We start from the raw sequence: 20,636 nt of genomic DNA, 5'->3' as shown, positions 1-20,636 counted from the left end.
TTCGAACCTCACACCTCTCCAGCTGGCCAAAAGTGCCCTGAAGGCATTCGAGGAACAAAAAAAAAAAAAAAAAAAAGAAAGTATTTAAGGAGTTTTATTGGAGAATGATATGTTATATAATAGCCCACAAAGATAGCATTTTCTGCTGCCTGTAACTAGTAAGTGCCACCTTTATAGAGCAAAACAGAATATGTTGGTGTGACTGAGGGATTTGAAATGGAGATAATTCTGGAATATCGGGGTGGATCCTCTATGCAAATACAGATATTTATAAGAGAGAGATTTGGAGAGAGGAGAAAAGACCACGTGGTAACAAGAGACGGAGATTGGAGTGAGATGGCCACAAGCCGAGGACTGGAAGGGATCCCCCCTTGAGCCTCTGCAGGAGGGGCCAACACCCCTCCATTTTAGCCCAGTGACACCAGCGTCCAGTTTCTGGCCTCTAGTATTGGAGAATAAATCTGTTATTTTGAGTCAGGAAATTTTTGGAAGCTTGTTACAGCAGCTGTGGGAGACTAACATAGTGGCTAAGAAACACTTCGTGATTATTGAAGTGATTTTTGCCAGTACTGCATGGCTGGTAATAGGGATGAACGACATGTCCTTAAGAGCAGTTGTCTTTACTTAGGCTCTGGGAGCGGTCGCAGGCCTGCCTTCGCTGATCCACAGTGACTGCTTCCATGCACGTGGAACCTGCTCGTCTGCAGGGTCACGAGAGCTGACCCCCGGTCCCAGGTGTGTGTCACCCCTCCAGGCAGATGGCTGGGCTCCAGAGGCAGGACTTTGCTCCTTGCACCTGTGTCTCCGGAACAAGCATTGGGCCTTACCTTTAATTTTTCACTTCAGATAGTTCACATCTTTCTATGTTGTACAGCAAGGAAAGTGGGTTCGCCTCACAACTGCTACAAAGCTAACAGTTGACTTTTGGAAAACCAAACTGTAAGAAGCCCAACAGTAAAATCTGTTTCTGTTTTGGGGCTAGAGTTTCTGTGGGGTGGGTGACTTGTGGGAAGACGTGGCGAGGAGCAGACACGCAGTGCTCGAGAGGAAGCAGAGTGGCCGGGGAGAGACTGGTTTCTGCGCTCAGCTGTAATCCGAGTTAAATACAGTTCAGCAGCCCGGGGCTAGTGCTCTAAGTGGGCATTTCAGAACACTGCTTTGAGTGAATAAAATATGCCAAGACACCTGCCTTTCCGCACAGCTATTTTATGTATACACTTTACGTCTGTGATACTTGTCTCCTTTCTTTAAAGAACTGACCACATAGGTGGAGGTGTTTTCCATTAAATGTCAAAGAGGCACGTACAATAAAAATAGCCTTTAGTGTGCTGACATTTGTTCCTGCTAGGACTCAGGGGCCCTTGGCTGTGCGTGATGGCTCTGTTGGCACCAGTGCGCAGCAGGTGGCGTGGAGAGTGGGCCCCACATAGGGCTCTAGTTTTGTGTGCAAGGTGATACCCTTCATGATGGCCACCTGCTGTGTGCCAGGGCTGCACATACTGCACAAGCTTATACATTGTGAGTTAGGGGAGCAGCCCGCAGAGATAGCTCAGTGGCTTAAGCACCTGCCTGCCAGGTGCAAGGTCCTGAGTTCAATCCCCAGTACTGAAAAAAGGGCGGGGGGAGCAGGCCTGTGGCAGGAGCTTTCAAATGGAGCGATTGTAAGGAAGCAGGGCGCGGATGTCCCAGCTCTTACCATCTGGATGTCAGGCCACTGTAATTTGTCGGGCAGGCAGTGTAGATAATCAGAAAATTTGATTATCAGGTAATTTGTAGAAATGGGGCTACATGCCAGCTGTCGGTGTGTAGGACTACTCCGGAGAGGCATCTGCCTACCATGGGGCGACTATAAAGGGTCAAGGAAACTGGGTTTGGAAACACCTTGGGGAGAGAGGGCTGCCCCAGTTGCAGCTCACTGGTTATCTGGCGAGCCCTGCGTGGTACCCGGGCCATCTTTGGACACTGCCTTTTGTACCACCAAGTGTTTTATGTTGTGTTGACATCAATACGTTCTTTCCAAATGGACGCACACAGTGGTGGCTGAAAGCTAACTAGACTAAGGACAGTTGCTTCTCCTTTCGCGTATCTCTAGCTGTGCCTTGCGGTCTTCATAAATATGCTACCAGGGAAGCCCATCGCTTTCTACGGGGCACTTTTGTATTCCGTTTCTTGTCGGTATAGTGGGAGCCTGAATGCTTTCAGCTCTACCTGACAGACTAGTAGTGACTCCTGCAGCAAACCTTTAGTTAGGTCATCTAACAAATCCAAGGCAGCTGTTTTCAGAGACTACACGCAGCCCTGCTGATGGCCTGAAGGGCTGGGCCTCTCGCCTTCTGTTCAACCACCCTGAGCAGGTAGGGCTGTCACCCTTAGGCGTGGTGTCTCCTAGCCACCAAAGGGCTTCCTGGCCCTACAGAGCACAGTTTTGCACAACCATCCGTCCCAGGAGTACACTCCTTCTGGAAGCTTTTCTTTTCCCTTGCATCTTCCCTCCTTTCCGACCTCCTGAGATCCCTAGTCCCACTCCTGAACAGTTGGGCGTAGGAAGCACAGTTACTTTGCTTGGACCTGGATGTGGGAGGCTATCATGTCTGACTGTGCTGAATCCTGAATAAAATAAGGGTTCTGTAAATCATGCAAGAAGGGTAACGTTGCTGTTGTGTGGGGCAGCAGTGGCATCTGCTGCAGTCCCCCCTTTTTTCTCGTGCATTGTCCATCATCTGAACTGTTTTCTCCAGGGAAACAGTAAGCGTTTGTTCTCTGATTCTGCAGGAGTCAGCATACTGGGGCCACCACAGGAATGATGAAGGACTGAGCACTGATCTCACGTGTCCGTGTCGCACGTACGCATCCGTCCGTGTCTATACAGTCCTGCTAGGATATGCTCAGAGCAGTGGATCGCCTACTGCTTCTGTTCTGATGCTAATTTGGCTAATGCTGCATCTTGCCAGCATGAGAAATGATTCACTAGTGTGGACAATAAGAAACTCAGACAGTGGCCATGTTCACTGTGATACCGTTTTGTATCCTTGAGACAAACAGCATGGCTTTTCCAGTCTCCTTCGTCTCAAGTTGTGTCTCCGTTGCTCTTCTCTCTTTGCTGGGACAAATACCCAACACTCAAATGAAGGAAGGAAAGGTTGATTTGGCTCACAGTGGAGGTGTCAGTCTGTACTCCGCTGGCTCCCAGGCAGAGCGGCGCAGGGCAGGGAGCAGCCCTCCTGGCAGCGGAGAGCAGAGGAGCCGCAGCAGCTCAGGCAGCTAGCCAGCCTCTCTGCTCCTTACATCGTAATGCAGGTTACCCATCCCGGTGGTGCCCATCCACACCCACAATAACCAGTCACAAACGCCGTGACTGCGTGAGGCTTTGCGGAGTCCCCTAGACACAAACTGGAACTAGCGGCTTGCATTTGCCTGGCTGCTGTTCTTGCGCTTTCACTCGCTGTGTCTGTAATCTGACCCCAAGTTTGGAACCAAGAATTGAACAGTAGCTCAGCAGGGTGACGGAACTCTGCACCCGTGGCCACTGTGCCATACGGAGCATTTAACTGAGAGGTTTTATACGTACCTAAAACTCAACATCCCAGGAAGCAACACCCGTATCTTGTCACGTAGTCCCGATAACCCATCCCCGCACATTCTCCATCCCACGCTGAATCTCCTTCAGTGTCTCAGAGTCATTCAGTCGAGTGTGTCTGCTCTGGGCCCTGTCTTCCAGTGCCAGTCCTTCTGCTTGTAGCCTCTCTTCTAACACCCATTCAGGCCCCAGAGGGACCTTCCTGTCTTTGTTACTTTTTACTCGTTGCTGGGACAAATACCTGACACTCAAAATGAAGGAAGGAAAGGTTTATTTAGCTCACAGTTACTGGAGGGTTCAGTCCATATTCCGCTGGCTCCAAGGCAAACGACAGCAGTTCGTGCGGCAGAAAACAATGAAGAGCAGAGGAGGAGCCGCAGCTGCGGCGGCGCCCATCAAGCCTCTCTCTTCCTTCTGCGCTGACTGCGAAGATCGGCGCTCCACAGTGAAGATCGGAGCTCCTCCAAAGTGGCGCGGCTGCCGAGATCAAGCTCCTCCAAGACAGACTTCTCCACGGAAGCGGGGCGGGGCAGCAGGAAACCAGGCAGGGCGGCTTCCTGCCTTTCTCAGTTCCTGGGCCCTGCCCACCTGCAGGGCGAGGCCCCCATGCTGCCCGAGCTGATTCAGCCAAGTTGACACGATGTATCAACTAACACACTTCCTATTGCTGTTTATCCATAGAGACTATGGAGGGGTGACTTATGCAGGATGAAATCAGACCCTGCGCGTTGCACACAGCCCTTCCTAAGGAGCTGGCTTGGTTTCTAGCTCTTCCCTGCTGTTGCCCTACCGCCTCCCACTGGCTTTGTGCTGTGGCCCCACTGAGAAGGCTTTAGAAACTGTGTGGGTTTGCTTTCCACTTTGGATTTGCCTCTTGGGGTGGGGCTGGGCATCCCAGATGTTAGAAGTTCTTGAGGTGATTCTAGTGTCCAGACACGGTAAGAAGCACCAGGCTTTAGTCCTAGCCAGCCTATCAAGCTCTCGGACCTACCAGCTTTGTATGGCTCTCTCCTCCAATAATTCCTTTATCTCCTCTTATGTGTAATAAAACCTTCCATGGTCTTTACTACCTCAACCCTATCTCTTCCTTGAAGGGTTGTCTGATTTTCTCTTCCTCTGAAAGAGTTGGTTGCTCTCTCAACCATCCTATTCTTAGAGCACCTTCTCCATTTTTCTTGCATGAACCAGTTGTGAATTATTTAAAGGAAAGAATATTATGTTATCTCTAGTGTGTCCCAAAGACCTTGTACAATGTTTACATCACAATAAAATTTGACTAGAATCAACCTGATTTCAGTGTGTGAAGAGATGTTAGTCTGATCTTTTGCACAATTGTAATTTAATTACCCAAATAAGATGCTAGCAGATATCTGTCATAGGACATTCCTTGACAATATGGCAACTTATAATTGTTGGGGCGATTGTGTGCTGAATGAGTGATCCAAACCATGGGATCATCTTAATTCTTTTTGGAGGAACTGGGGATTGAACCCAGGTCCTTGCTCTTGCCAGGGAAGCGCTTATTCCACTGAGCCATCTCCCCAGCCCCATCTTAATTCTTTTACAAATAGTTTTCTCAGTATTATATCTATAAAGTATTGTTCCAATTACACAACTAAGTGAATGAGAAACTGGGTGGAAATTAGCTGTCAAAAATGGCTTTTGTTATTAATAATTGGTAGATCTGAGCCAGTAGTATAAAAGTAAAAGAAGGCAGTGCCCATCTGCGTGCCACTGTAGAGATCGTTGTTAAGCTGGTCACCGCAGTTCCTCGAGGAGGTGAGCTTATGAGGATGCAGGGATGTGTGCCAAAGATAATTAGAGGAGTGGAAAATGGGTCCTGTGAGGACAGGGCGCACAGCCAAGGCGCAAGGAGGGTGAGGGAGGCTCGCTTGCTTACTGTTTTTTTGTGTAACTTCTTTATACACACAAAAAATGAAACATGAAAAAATAGCTTAAGTTAGGATATGTAACTTTTGATTGGACATGAAGAAGATTTTTCTAACTGGGTTACAAATTCAAATTTGATCATTGTTAGTTCCCTAGTTAAAATCTTTAATTGACTTCCTGTTGTCTCTAGGGTAAAGTGAACATTTTTCTAAGTGAACAGTTTTTTAAAATAACTTTTTGTGGTTCATTAGTTGGATCATTTCTGACAAATCATTCCAATTTTTCTAGAGTATGACATAAAATATTGACTTGGGAGTCTTAATTTGTCAGAAAATATATTATGGATTATATAGATCATATATGTTCTATCAACAATATATGAACATAAATATGAATAAAAAGAAGAGAGGTGGGAAGTGATAGGTTCTCGGCGCAGCAGAGAACCAGGAGGAAAAGGAGAGAGGGGCTTTGTTTTCTTTGAGGACACGGAGCCAGAATTGCTTGTGTTGAGGTCCAGGTGCTCCTTTTTTTTTCTTCTTTTTATTAAATTTATTGGTATGTTTAAAATATATAATGATCACATTCATTATGGGGATTTTGTACTGTACATGATCTATTTTAATTTCTTTTTCTTCCCATTTCCCTTTTCTCCCTTCAACCCCTCTTCACCTCCTTATTTACAAAAGCTTTGTTTCCATTTGTTCCTTCTTTGCTCACTTTTTCTTTTCCCTTCCTTCCTTCCCCCTCCCCTCCCTAGTGCCCCTTCCCAATTAAGCAATTTTTTTCCTATTAGTAGTATCCAGTGTGCATTCTGTTCTTTACTTACACTTTGAGTTTCTCGTACCAGAGAAACCGCGATATTCACGTATATGTGTCTGATTTATTTCACTTAAGAGTGTGGTCTCAGGCTGCATCCATTTACCTATAAATATCTCAAGATTGTCCTTCTTTATGACTAGGCAGTACTCCACTATTAAAACCCAACAACAACTCTCATCTCACTGCGTCCCTCAGCTGGTAGACGTCTGGGCTGTCTCCAAGCCGCAGCTGTTGCCAGCTGTGCTGCTAGCCACATGCATATGCGTATATCTCTGTGGCGTGATGTGTTTGATTCTTTCGGGAAGTACTAAGAGGGGCAAGAGCTGGGTCAAAAGGAACCTCCAGTCCGAGGCTTTTGAGGAATCTGCACACTGATTTCCACAGTGGCTACAACATTTTTCATTCCCACAAACAGTGGAGAAAGGCTCCTTTTTCCCCCCACAGCCCTGCCAGTATTGTTATTGGTTGATTTCTTGATGGTAGCCGTTCTTTCTGGAGTGAGATGGAATCTCAGTGTTGTATTGATTTGCGTCTCTTGAATGACCAGTGATGTTGAATATGTTTTCATATATTTATTTTAGATTTCTACTTCCTCTGAGAAGTGTGTGTTCAATTCAGATGCCCATTTTGGGATTTGTCTTTAAATCGGGGAGGTCTGATTTGAGTTCTTTGTATAGTCTAGGTATTAGTGTTTTATCTGAGGAACAGCTAACAAAAAATTCTGTTGGTGAATAAAATGAGATCCCAGTTATTGATTCTTTGTAATACTTCCCTTGCAATTGGGGTTTTGTTCATAAAGTCTTTGCCCACACCTGTGTCTTCAAGAGTTCTTACTATTGTATCTTCCAGATAATTTAGTATTTCTGTTTTTTTTTTGCTTTCTTTTTTTGGCGGAACTGGAGATTGAACTCAGATTCTTGCGTTTGCCAGTCAAGTGCTTCTCCTGCTGAGCCATCTCCCTGGCCCCTAGTATTTCTGTTTTAATATTTATACTTTTTTTTTTTTTTTTGGCAGAAACAGGGATTGAACTCAGGCCCTTGCGCTTCATTCTACTGAGCTATCTCCCCAGCCCCCAATATTTACATTTTTTATCCATTTCAATTTTAGTTGAGTATATGGTGAGAGATATGGGTCTATGTTTGGTTTTCTGCCTGCGAAAAGCCAGTTTTCCCAGCACCATTTATTCAGGAGGCTGTCATTCCTCCAGTGAATTGGCCCTCTTGTTAAAGAGAAGGTGACTGAGTGTATTTAGAATTGTTTCAGCATCATCTTCGGATTTGTTGCATTGATTTGGAGTTTTTTTTTTTTTTTTTTTTTTTTTTTTTTGCTTTTTGCTTTTTTTGTTTTTGGCCAGTACCATGCTGTTTTTAGTACAGTAGCTTTGTAGTATGATATAAAGTCGTGGATTGTGATGCCTACTGACCTGCCTTTGTTGCCGACAATTGGTTTTGCTATTCTAGGTTCCAAATAATTTTTACGATTGTTTTCTCTAATTCTGTGAGGTGTGCTATTGGTACTCTGACCAGATTTGCTTTAAATCTGTAACAATTTTGGGAGTATGGCCACTTTCACTAAGTTGATTCTTCCTACCCAAGAGCAGAAAATCCATTTTCTAAAATCCTGATATCCTTTTACAGAGCACTGTAGTTTTCAGTGTAAAGATCTTTTACTTCCTTTGTTAGATTGATTTCTAAATATTTCTCTTTTTTTCAATGCTGTTATGAAGGTGTAGTTTCCCTAATTTGTCTCTCAGTGAGTTTTGTACAGAAGTGCTACTGACTTCTGAGTGTTGACTTTGTGTCCAGCAGAATTTGGTTATTAAATCTAGAAGTCTTTTGGTGGAGCTTTTGGGTTCTTTTATATAGAGTATCATGACATGCACAAATAATGATAATTTAACTTCTTTCTTTTCTATCTTTAATTCCTTTTACTAACTTCCTCCTGTTCAACTGTTCTGGCTCATGAGTCTAGAACTGTATTGAATAGGAGTGGTGATAGTGGACATCCTGCTGTTATTTCTGATTTTAGAGTGAAAGCTTTCGGTTTTTGACCATCTAGTGTGAGGTTGGCTCTTGGTTTGTCATAGATGGCTTTTAGCAGATTGAGCTTGAGGCCGCCTGTTCCGGCTTTCCGCAGGGCAGGTTATTTTGGATCCTGCGTGGTCAGTAAGATAGTGATCACCAGCAGAGGAAATGCCGTGTGATGCTGCTCTGTCTTCTGGCAAGTTAACACTAAATAAATCCATTTTTTTGTTAATTTTATTGAGAAAGAAATAGCAATGAGACAGTTTCAAAATCAATTAATAGGACACTTTCAAAAATTAATACATTGCATATTGTTGTCTTTGTAGTGGTTATTCATAGTACAAGATGCAGACATGATATCCTGTCTAAATATTCTTGGTATAAATCTTTCTTTTCATTGAATTAAGAGAAAGTAACTGTATCTATCCTAACTACTTTGTATATACAGATACAAAATGGTCCTTCATTTATATCCCCTTTTTTTTGTTTAGTTTTGTCAGAGATGGGTATTCCATTGCCACTTAAATATTGTAGGTGCATGAATTCAGCAAAATAATACAATATAGTCCAGTAGTCCATAATAGTAGAGGGTTATCCACAGGACTGGCAATGTCAGAAGTTGTTCACTTGAGCCTTTTACAGCTCCGCATATTAATATGGCTTTACTTTTTATACCTCGTTTTTATATTTTTCTGCTGGATGGTTAAGACCAAAATAAAGCAAGACCTATATAACAAGAAATGTAACTTTTGTATCTGACAAGGTTAGTCAAATCCCAGGAGAAAGGCTAGGAAACATGACAGGCAAAACCATACATTTATATGTATAAGATGGCTAAGATAATGATCCTGAGACTCTTCAGCAGGTTTTTGAAACTAGCAGTTAATTGGTAGGATTCTCACCCTGACCAACTATATATGCTGACACCTGTGAACTAAGCAACTGCGCTGAAGATAGCAATGTGTAATACCAGGGTCATGCTTGGAATGTCTGTCATTCTGGTCTTCTAAATAAATCTAATTTTATATTCTAAGCTAAAGTAAAATGCTCACTAAGTTGTGCGTATTTTTTTTTTAAATTCCATTCCTTTAGCATTTTGAGGAGAAATTTTAAACCTTTTAATCTATGTCAAACTGACAGGAAAGTTGCAAGAGTAGTACAGAAAATATTTATGCGTCTCTTTTAACTTGCTCTGGTTACCATGGAAGGGTAGTGGAGACTGGGGGTCCGAACCAGCATGCGTTTATGTCCTTGGTTCTGGACACTGGGGAGTGCAGTAGGAGACATTTCCAGCAGGATCCATTTCTGCTGGGTAGGGTGCTCTTCCTGGCTAATTAGTGGCTTTCAGGCTGTGCGCATGTGGCAAAGCACAGTGTGGGGGTACAAGACATGCATCTGTGGGGTGTCTCCGCTTACTCCATCATGGACCCTGATAGCCTCTCTGTAGGCTCACTCTCCACACAGTCACTTTGGAAATTAAAGCTTCAACCTATAAATTTGAGATGAGGGAGATACAATTCGGAACTTCTTTTAACAATTACCCAGATTTGCCTATTGTTAACATTCTCCCTCCTTGGCTCCTCCACCCTCTGTGCCTGTGTACACACACACACATACACACACACAATTTTTGTTCACCTCACTTGGCAGTACAGAAGACCCACAACTTAAATTGGTTTGACCACGATTTTCACCGTTGTGGTGGTGCAGGAGTTACGTGCTTTCAGTACGAATGCTATTTTGACTTTTGAGTTTTGGTCTCTTCCCAGCCTTGCAGTATGTGGCACCATACTGTGTCGCTTCTGGGCAGCCATACCAAGCTACAACTTCCAGTCAGGCCCACAATCAGAGGGTAAAAATCATCCTCTTGAGTGTGTTGTGTTGCCACAGCTTTGGGCTAATGTGTTTTGTGTTCTGACCTCACCTCTTGTCCACCCGTAAGTGCACGTAGTGGAGGTGGTTTTTGCCCAACTGCAGGATAACGTGAATGGCTTGGGCACGGCATGTGGGTCAGGCCACGCCTCGGTGCGATGCAGGTTAGGTGTGGTGTAGGAAATGTATTTTCAGCTTACGACGAAGGACACAGCTGAGTGGTAAGTTGAGAAATGTCTGTAAATCGTGTATATCGGGATCCTTCGTGTGTAAATCCTACAGGGTGTGTCCTCTGAGACTAAGATCTCGTTCTTACCAAACCACAGCCTGTGCATCCTCTTCAAAAGCTTAACACAGATACAGTATTTGTCTGATCTATCATCCATCCCGTTATTTCCATTAACCAAATAATGGCCATTACAACATTTTCCTAGTTTGTAGTTCAGAATCTAGTCAAAGCCTGTGTTTTTAAAAATAGCATCTGAGGGCTGGAGAGATGGCTCAGTGGTCTAAAGCACCTACTTAGAACAAGCTTGGCAAGGCATCAGGGACCGCGGTTCAATCCCCCAGCACCACATGCCAGCCAGCCCCGCCCCCTGGTGGGCTGAGCTGGCCACACACACACACCACTCTCTCTCTCTCTCTCTCTCTCTCTCTCTCTCTCTCTCTCTCTCAAATAAAAAAAAAAAAAAAAAAAAAAAGCATCTGAGGTCCTCCAGAATAAAACCCTGGAATTATCCTTTTCCTGTTCCAAATTTCCACCTCTCTTGAGCCTCTGTGCCTTCGTTCTGCTCTGGGGAGGCCAGAACCGCTTGTTGCTGTTTGCTGCACGAAAGCCTCTGCTCTTGCTTTCCTGAAGACCTGTCTTGCTCCCTTGGGGTCCTGGACGTGACTGACCCAGCTGGAAGCCAGGGGCTTGCTCCTCTCCGAGCTCCTACCGCACTCTAGGCTGCTTGGATAGCTGGGCTTTGTTCATGAGTACCTAGCTCCGCGCCCAGTCAGCCTGTGTGGTGCGACTCCACGGTCTTTGAAAGAAGGAAGCTCGGTGGTTATTCTTTGTAAGTATCAGTCAGCTGTGGTGCACACCACTGCAGGGATGCGGAGGACGGACGGACGCTGCGGGGAGTCTGGCCCAGAGGAACTACCCGAGCAAGGAAAAGGCCCTCGAACCAGAGGCCTAGAGTGCTTCCTGGAAGAGGGGTGAACTGGAGACGGGCGGGACCAGGCTTGAGCTCTGCAAGCTCTGGCTTGTGTGGTGGAGCGCAGTGAAAACAGCCACGATCTTTGTTTCTTTTTGTTTCTCTTTTTCTTTTTTCTTTCTTTCTTTTTTTTTTTTTTTTTGTATTTTAGGGAAGAATCTACATGGTGTTCAGGGTCTCACTACTACATCAGGCTCTGGTGGTGCGCTGCTCACAGCCTCCCAAGAGCTGGGAGTACAGGCATGCACCACCACGCCCAGACTCAGCGCGCCCCGGGGCAGGGCCGGCTTGGGGGGGATATCAAACCCCTGGCCCCTGTGCCTGCCGGCGGGCGCTTTAATCCACTGAGCTATTTGGCCGGCCCAAACTTCACTTTATTTATTTTTTTATTTTGTGGTACCAGGGATTGAGCACAGGACCTTGCGCTTGCCAGGCAGGCGCTTATTCTACTAAGCCATCTCCCTGGGCCCGGTCTGTGTATTTCTTAGGACTCTTCAAGCCCATGACTGCCTTCATTAGAACATGCTGAATTTAGTTTTTTATTTTTTAATTTTAAATTAGCCTTAAATAGAAAACCTGTGTGTGTGTGTGCGCGCACATACACACGCACACACACACAAACACACATATGCATGTGTACGCACACAGAGAGCTAGAAATCCTTCATCCCCAGCTTTCCCTTACGTTAACATCTCCTATTATGCAGAACAATGATTAGAACCAGGAAATTAGCAGTGGTGCATTTTTATCTGAGGTGTACATCACTCAAATGATGGTTTTTCCCTAGTGCCTTTGCTGTCTGAGGGTCTTACCTGGGTTTCACCAGCTTTTAGTTCTCCTGTCTGTGTCATGCCCGGACTCTAATGCTACCGTTAGGATCCTTCAACTGGACTCCACCCAACTTAAAGAGAAAAATCCATACAGATCCACTGTGGTACAAGCAGGAAGCTCCTCCTCACCCAGCCCAAGGAACCAAAAAGCCCTGTTTATCAGCGTGGTCCGCTCCCAGGCTCACAGGGAATCTGCACCTGCTCTTCTGCTCTTCCTGCCAGGTACTTCCTGCCAGAGGCACCACACCCACCCACAGACAAGCCTGAAACTTTCCATCTGCCTTGGCGGCACCCTCTCCCCTACTTCAGCTCCCCTGTAAAGCTCGTCCTCTCCCTTTGTTTGGCCCCAAGGGTCTTTTTTGCGTTTGGCCAAGCTGTACCTGGTCTGAAATAAAGGTGTTGCTGCTTGCTTCAACCCTGCCTATTCTGGTGGTCTCAGTTACACTGGCGTTTAGCCTCATCCATACCTGAATCTTTGTTGTTTATCATCTTGACACTTCTGACGGGGATGGGCCACTTGTTTGTGGAATACTGCATTCCTCATCCGGGCCTGGGTACTCTGCGTTGTTGACAGGAGTGCCGCAGAAGGGTGCTGGGCCCTTTTTTTTGTCTCATCCAGAGCATGTCCCGTCATGTCTCAGTAGTAGGGATGCTACTGACGTGGTCCCTGGGGCAAAGAGGTTTTGCTGCTTTTCCCTCTGAAGTTACCTTCTTTCCCCCTTGAAGTCACTGATATTTTGGAAATACTTCAAGACTATCCATTTATTTTTGCATCCTTAATGAGCCTGGCCTGCAACAACTTCCACTATAATTTTTAGCCTAATAGTGATCTCTTATTTACCTCTTTCTTTCTACATTTATTGTTTGGAAGCCATAAATTGGCATTAGATGTAGAATTTCACATTATTCTAATCATTTTTAAGTCTTTATGTAGATCATTGGTTTGGAACCTGTATTCTTTTTAAAGTATGCTTTTATTCTTTTTTTTTAAAATTATTTTATTTTTATTTATGTGTGTGTGTGTGTGTGTGTGTGGCCAGCTCAGCCCACCAGGGGGAGGGGCTGGCTGGCATGTGGTGCTGGGGGATCGAACCGTGGTCCCTGTGCTTTGCTAAACTTGTTCTAAGTAGGTTCTTTAGACCACTGAGCCATCTCACCAGCCCCATGCTTTTATTCTTATTTAAGCATGATGTTGTTTGCCTGAAGATATCACAATCACAAGTTAGACAGTTTATTTTAGGCAGACTGAATGAGTCTCTTAATTATATAAATAAAAAATAAATGACTTATTACTGAACCAAAACCCGGCTGCAGGGACGGGATGCGTCTCCTTGACCCCTGGTGTCTGGAAGGGTGTGGAAGGGTAGCGAGTCCGATGCCAGCCTGGGCTGTATAGCGAACCTTGTGTCAGAAAAATCAATTTGTTCTAATGGTGTTTGTAAGTAGGATCGCAAGTCTGCATCTTGTACAGCAATTAACCACTAAGAAGAATATATGCAGTGTATTATTTGTTGAAACTGTACTTCCGATTTGATTTGAAACTGTCTCATTGCTATATGTTTATCAATAAAACTTTGAAAAGAAAAATCAGTCAGTCAGTCACTCAGGCAGTCAGTCACACACTGGTAATATTAAAAGGGGTGTTACGGTCTATGGCTAGTTGTCCCCCAAAGCCTCCTGCTTTGGGAAGCTTCTAGAGATAAAAGTAATGCTGTTGTTGATGAGTTCATGGGACACACTTAGGCTCTGAAGAACTTAGTTTAGCATTCTGTGGGGTGCCCACTGGGCAGGCCCAGAACCAGGCATGATGACACACGCCTATAATCCCAGCGTTCGGGAGGTTGGGACAGGAAGATCTCTGTGAGTTGGGGGCCACCCTGGGGCCTACAAAAGTGAGGCCCCACAAGGCCAGCCCAAACTGCATAGCAAGACTCTGTCTCAAAAAGCAAAAAGGAACCATTCTGTGGCTCTGTGTTTTCCTCTGGTAATTGTAGCTGAAGTCTGTAGCACAGTATATTTAGCATGGATTCTCAGAGCTCAGCAGTTTTGATCAGCTGTAGTTTTCATACAGTTTGTCCAGAATGGCTAGTCAGCAGAAGAGTGAGCTGGAGCTGATCATTTCATCACTTTCTAAGCGTAGTCTCTCGAGTTTTATAAAACATTAGAAAAAAGCGTTATTTTGATGAGGAGCTGACAAGCTTTTTCTGCGAAGCTCCGAGTCGTAAGTTCCTTAGACGTTCCAGGGCCCCTGGTGTCCCAGACGCTCAACTCTGCTGACATAGCCACAGTGGCAGTGCAGGTGAGGGGGAGTCTGCCAGTAAGACTTCGTAAGAATGGTGGCCGGCTGTGGGCTAGAGTTCATGGCCCCTGATTTAAGTTATAAAAATGTATAGACTTGCAGTATGCGTTAGCATTTATCCTGTCTCTCATGACCCCCTACAGGCAGAAGACTGATCTTTGAAAATATGTATTGGGGAGATAGTCACGTCTTGCTGAATACCTTGTGCTGGTGCTGCCATCGGAAAATCTGGTTACATTCTGGGGAGGCCTGCAGGACGGAACCTCCTCGGCCCTGACATGCACGCCTGGCCTGAGCAGGCCCACCATGAATAGATACACCACGATCAAGCAGCTTGGGGATGGGACCTACGGCTCTGTCCTGCTAGGAAGAAGCATTGAGTCTGGGGAGCTGATTGCTATCAAAAAGTAAGTGGTATTCTTTGTTCTGGTGAATTGTTGAGCTGTACATTGTCAGAACAGTTTCAGCTCTAGCCCTGCCACCCGCTGTCGTTGAGACGTCGCTAAAAGGGCGTGGGTGGGGGCTGGGGAGAAGAACCTGGGTTCTGGGGTTCTGCAGCACTCATACTGGAGGTCATAAAGGGTCCCACGCTAGACTTACTACTTTACAAATAGCACGAGTGCTTTTCTGGTGTTTTCTTATCTTGTGAGGTAATGGCCAGTAGGCTAGTAACTGTCATTTCACAGGGAAGGAAATGGAATCTCCGAGAAATTAAATAACTTACTCAGTCACTCACTTGTGGGGTGTCTGGAGATCTGTGCCTTGTCCCACTGCGTATTTGATCTTTGCATGTGGAGTGCAGCCTGTGGTGGGAGTTACGTGCTGCCATGTAGCAGTTCTGTGGCAGTTTGTTTGGGTCAGCACAGCCTAGCTGAGCTGTCTGGTTCAGGGTTTCTTGCGGGTGCAGTCACGGTGTTAGCCGGGGCTGGGGTCTCCCTGGAGGCTGAGCCAGGAAAGGGTCCCCTTCTGAGCTCACACGTGTGGTCACAGGCAGCCTTAGAACCTTGTGTGTTGCTGTGACAAGCAGCTCCTGGTGGCTGTTGACTGCGCCTGGTGGCTTGCCGTGTGAACCTCTCCAAACAGCAGCTCGTAACTGGGCAACTTGCTTCATGAAGATGTGGACGAGAAGAAAGCGATGAGAACATCCTTGCTGTTGCAAATGGCAGTGGCACCTTGGTTCACGAACTTCATTCTTTCCACGATTCTGGTCACAAACCAAATTGGATGAGAACCGAATTGGATTTCTCCGTTACATCAATATTGACCCTAACCAGGGCCAGCCAAATAGCTCAGCGGATTAAAGCACCTGCAAGCAGGTGCAAAGGCCGGGGGTTCAATCCCCGGGCATGCCCTGCTGGCCCCACTGCCCCGGGGCACACTGAGACCCCAATTGAGACTGGGTGTGGTGGCGCGCCTGTAATCCCAGCTCTTGGAAGGCTGTAAACGGGCAGATCACTAGACTCTGATCTAGTAGTGAGACCCTGAACACCCTGTAGACCATTCCCTAAAAAAATGCAAAAAAAAGAAAAAAGAAAAAAACCAGTTGACCCTACCATTGAATTTGATTCAATTCTCATCCAGTTTGGTTTGCAACCAGAATTGTGGAAGGAATGAAGGTCATGAACTGAGATACCACTGTGGGCTCTCCAGAGACGTCACTGTATCTCACTGGCTAGGAGCAAGTGATTCTTAGAAGCAAAAAAAGAGAGAGAGGGAGGGCAGGACAGGAACGCCAGGAAGGGAGGTGTTGGGCAGCCCCTGGGGGCTTCTTGCTACACCATCCATGGCCACTTGCCTCCTTAGCATCTCCCTTTGGATATCGTGCAAGTATTTCAAACTCACCATGCGCAACATTGGTGAGTATTCAGCATAATCTCCTCTCTTCCTCCACACTTGTTCCTCTTGTCTTGATAAACGGCACCACCGTTCCTTTAGAACCGGGGGGTCCTCTTTTGTTGCTCCCTCCGTAGCCCTCACCTTGGGCCGCTGGTCCTGTGAATTCTCTGGACGCTTTCTCTGCCCACTTCTGCCTCCCACCCAGCCCACTGCCCTGTGCCGCCCGAGCTGTCGGGCCTCCGGGCCTCCTGGCTTCTGCCTGCTGCTCTCCTCACACCACAGGGAGAAGATTTTAAACACACAACGTGATTAGTAGGAGAACAGCGTACTTACTTGGGCTTTGCAGGGTGAGCCCCACGTTTTATTTTTTTATTATTTTTTTTTTAAATCCAGTTTTTTTTTTTTTTTTTATTTATTTATTTGTGTGTATGTATGGCCAGCTCAGCCCACCAGAGGGCGGGGCTGGCTGGCATGTGGTGCTGGGGGATTGAACCATGGTTCCTGTGCTTTGCTAAGCTTGTTCTAAGTAGGTGCTTTAGGCCACTGAGCCATCTCACCAACCAAGCCCCACATTTTAAATGCGACCTACACGTTGCTGTGTCCTGTGCCCCTGCTCGTTCTCCTCAGCCTTGCCTCCTGTCACCATGACCCTGCCTGTGGCTTCAGTCTTGCAGCCGTTAGCTTCTTGGGCTGAGGTCCTGCCCGCAGTACTCCCCCTCAGGCCTCTGACCAAGCTAAATCCCTGACCTCCTGCAGGGCTGCTGGAGCAGCTGCGCACTGGAGGGGTGCTCCCTCACGATCCAGACGAGGGTAGGTGCCTACTGGGAGCCCTCTCACATGTGCCCTGAGGCCTCCTGTGTGGCATCAGCCAAGGAACATTGCCACCTACCCTCCTGCTCCGATGTCTGCTCCAGGAGGGATGCTGTCATTGTCCTGTCATCATCTCTCTGGCTCAGGAATATTTAGAGCGTGAATAAAGGCACTGGTCACTCAACCAGGAAGCCCTGTGGCAGGGACAGTGGCAGAGAGCGCGGGAGCGGTGGAAGCTGGGCTGTTGGCAACCAGCTTGGCTGGGGAGCTCACGCACCTTCCCCGAGCTTCAGTTTCTTCACCTGTCCCTCCATTTTGGAAGGTGGTGGGTACAGAAACAAATGAACGTGTTGTGTTCCCATAAGACTTCCTTTATAGAAACTGAAATTTTGATTTCATGTAATTTTCACATATGATGAAATGTTATTCATCTTTTGATTTGTTCTCCTCAATTTAAAGACACAAGCACCATCCCTAACTCTGTGTAAAAGTAGATGACAGAGTGGATTTGGCCCGTAGGGGAGCCTGAGAAACTCTGTCCTGGAAGCAGCAGGTGCAGAGCTTGCTGTTGTGTAGCGTGGTGTTTCCACAGGTGTCCTCTGGATTCAGGCTGAGGTGAACCTGAAATTCCATTCCTGTTTGCACAGCAGCCACAGTGGAGTGGCTAGCGTGCTGGACAGCACAGAACATTTGCGCTAACACAGCAAGCAAGGGCTTTTGGGAGGCTCTATTCTAGATCGAGCAAGGCTGAGAGAGTTCCTCTGAGCCAGATTAGCTCACTGTGGGGAGAGCAGGCCAACAGTCCAGGCTTCTTGGACACACCAGCACTGCTGGGAAGTTGTGTGATTTAGGCCAGACTGCAATGCCACATTTTAACATAAATACTGGGGTTTTTTGTTTTTGTTTTTTAATGCATTTAGTACAGGATCTATAGGGTTTTACTGCACAGATTGGACTTGTAGTGATCATCCTGTTTTTAGCCTCCCAAGCACTGGGATTATAGGCGCACACCACCAGGCCCAGTCTCAATCCCCATCTCAGAGCTCCCCAGAGGCCGGGCTGGCACAGCATGCCGGGGATTGAACCCCGGTCCCTGTGCCTGCCTAAGCAGGCCTTTAATCCGCTGAGCTATCTGGCTGGCCCTAATGCTGTTTGAATGATACAGTATTTGGTGGAAATCAGAATCACCTGTATGTAGGCGGTATTGATTCGGTCAGAATGAAAACATTTAAGTAAAAAAAAAGAAAACATTCAAAAATAAAATTTAGCCTGCTTCTTGGAATGAACATTTTATTTCTTTCTTCTCTTTTAGGATGAAAAGAAAGTTTTATTCCTGGGAAGAATGCATGAACCTTCGTGAGGTTAAGGTATTTATTAATATACCAGGAGATGATTTTTGTGTTTTGTTGATTAAAATAGTTTTATGTCTGATTGAGTTTATAGTTGACATAATCATCCTGCTTATAGCTTTTTACTGATGCTGAAAAGGTGGGCGGGTGGTATTCAGCTAGTAGATAATGCAGGCACAAGATGATAATGTCACAGTCCTAGTGACTGTTCTACCAGAAAGCTTTTGTCATTAATGGATGTTTACATCAGCGTACATCAGTAAAATGAAGTCTGTTTAGTGAGTTGTTGCCGCCAGCTGAGGCGGTTGTCGCCAGTCACGCACAGGAGCATCTGCAGAGTGTCCCCTGCGGCGCAGGAGCCGGGCCTGTTCAGGTGCTCCTCAGCTCCCCTGTGCTCCGCTCTCTGGGCCAGGGAGACACTGGGTCCGGACTGCGTGGCACTTAGCTTCCCCTGCACTGGCGTCCCGGCTGCGCCACCGCTCCCTTTCTTTCTTCCGTCCCCCTTGTCACTCTGGTGCTCCTCATGTCCGCCAGAGGATGTCAGCCCCCCTGGCTCCGTCTGTAATTCTCTTCTAGGCCCTGAAGGGGAGCTCGGTCTGCTCTTCACTCTCTCAAGCCCTGTTGAGACAGTTAGAAGGATACTGAAACCCGCCCCTGCCACCTCCAAACGGGGAGGGGCTTTCCAAGCTAGAGCGAGGACCTGCAGACTCTGTACAGATATTTCTCATTGAACAGCCTAGTTCCTATCCTGAGATCAGGTTGTTCAATTAATTGGTTGTGACAATAACTGAGGATGGTTTGCAGCCCATGCGTTACAGTTTGAGAACAAAGCCGGGTCAGAGGAGGCCCCAGCTCGCTGGCTTTGCTCATTTGCATAACTCTTACATGCAGTACTGTCTTGTACCATAGAACGTAAAGTACAGTATAATACACGGCACAGCAAAACCAGCAAAAATTGCAGTACTATATAAAGAAGGTGTACTGCTACACAGAATAAAGATACCGAGACTCTGCAAACGAGATGTACAGAACTGTATACACCAAAAAAGATGAGTTGTAAGTCCAAGTGGCAGGTAGTAAAGGCCTGTCCCCATATGTGCCAGTGCTAGGTATGCCTCTGACACAAGTGACCTGCCTCCACCCCTCTTTAGAAACCGACCTCTAAAGTGGATCACATGAGGTCCTTGATGCACGATTCAGCTTTTCACGTTGGACTGTGGCTTGCCCACGAGCCTCACTGCGAGGCGAGGCAGGAGCTGGGGCCACTCTGAGCCAGAGCTGGGAATTCACCTGCGAAACATCGGTGAAAGCTGGAGGCACCTCAGGCCTTGTTCAGAGTTCTCATCCAGCAAAGCTGGAAGCAGGCTCCTTTTCCTCAGATAGAATTCGCCTTGAGGTTCCTCAGGAGGAGTTCGTGGCTGCTGCTTGTGAAGCATTTTAAGGAAACAGGCAGAAAAGATGGCTGTGGCCGGGGAGCCCAGCGAACACTTAGAGGTGGAGTGGTGTGTGTGGTTTTTGTTCTTGGAGGACCAGGAATCCAACCCAACTAGAGGAAATAATCGACCTCTTTGGATTGCTCTGGAAGGCCTGGCCTAAATAGTTGGCCAAAACCATGAAGAATCCTTGCCAGAGAGGCGTCCTGGCAGGACCTGCCCGTGGGGAACAGGCTCCAGAGCAGCTGCACTCTGCTCCTCACCAGCGCGGGTCCCAGCAGCATGACAGCCTGATCGCGTGATGCCTTCCCGAGCCCTGTCCCTTGGCTACCTGATGCCCAGCATCCTTCTAGATTTGAGTGTTCATTGTAACACATCCATCTTTCAGTGGTTTGTTCCTTTTATAAAAGGATTGATCTTTCCAGCAAAACCCAGAGGTAGAGAGGGCTGTCCAGGTGATTACCGTCAGACGTACTGCTCTGTGAGGAAACAGCTCGTGAATGGAAGGTTCGTGCTTGCCCGCCTCCTGCAGGCGGCAGCCCAGCGGGTTTTGCCATCCCATCAGCAGACCCACAGCTCTTCTCTAGGTGCGCTACGTGAGCGGGACTGGCCCACCAGCCGCCCGCATTCGCCACAGGCAGAGCTAAGGCTGCAGAGAGAAGGTGACAATCACAGGTCTCCGCTCCCCCTGTGAGGAC

General features: G+C 46.8%; 1 protein-coding gene across 2 annotated transcripts in view; it reads left to right on the top strand.

Moving 5' to 3' along the window:
* Positions 1–20,636, top strand: part of Ick (intestinal cell kinase) — a 58,242-nt gene that overhangs the window by 6,783 nt on the left and 30,823 nt on the right. For both annotated transcript variants that reach the window (XM_023704831.1, XM_023704830.1), the window contains exons 2-3: positions 14,654–14,917; positions 18,469–18,523. In XM_023704831.1, the coding sequence (XP_023560599.1) occupies positions 14,817–14,917; positions 18,469–18,523 (156 nt within the window). In that variant the 5' untranslated portion in view covers positions 14,654–14,816. The remainder of the gene's footprint in view (positions 1–14,653; positions 14,918–18,468; positions 18,524–20,636) is intronic.

Source organism: Octodon degus, unplaced genomic scaffold (assembly GCF_000260255.1).
Source record: "Octodon degus isolate 3935 unplaced genomic scaffold, OctDeg1.0 scaffold00205, whole genome shotgun sequence".
Taxonomy (NCBI): Eukaryota; Metazoa; Chordata; class Mammalia; order Rodentia; family Octodontidae; genus Octodon; species Octodon degus.
This window is presented reverse-complemented; position numbering and strand designations above follow the sequence as displayed.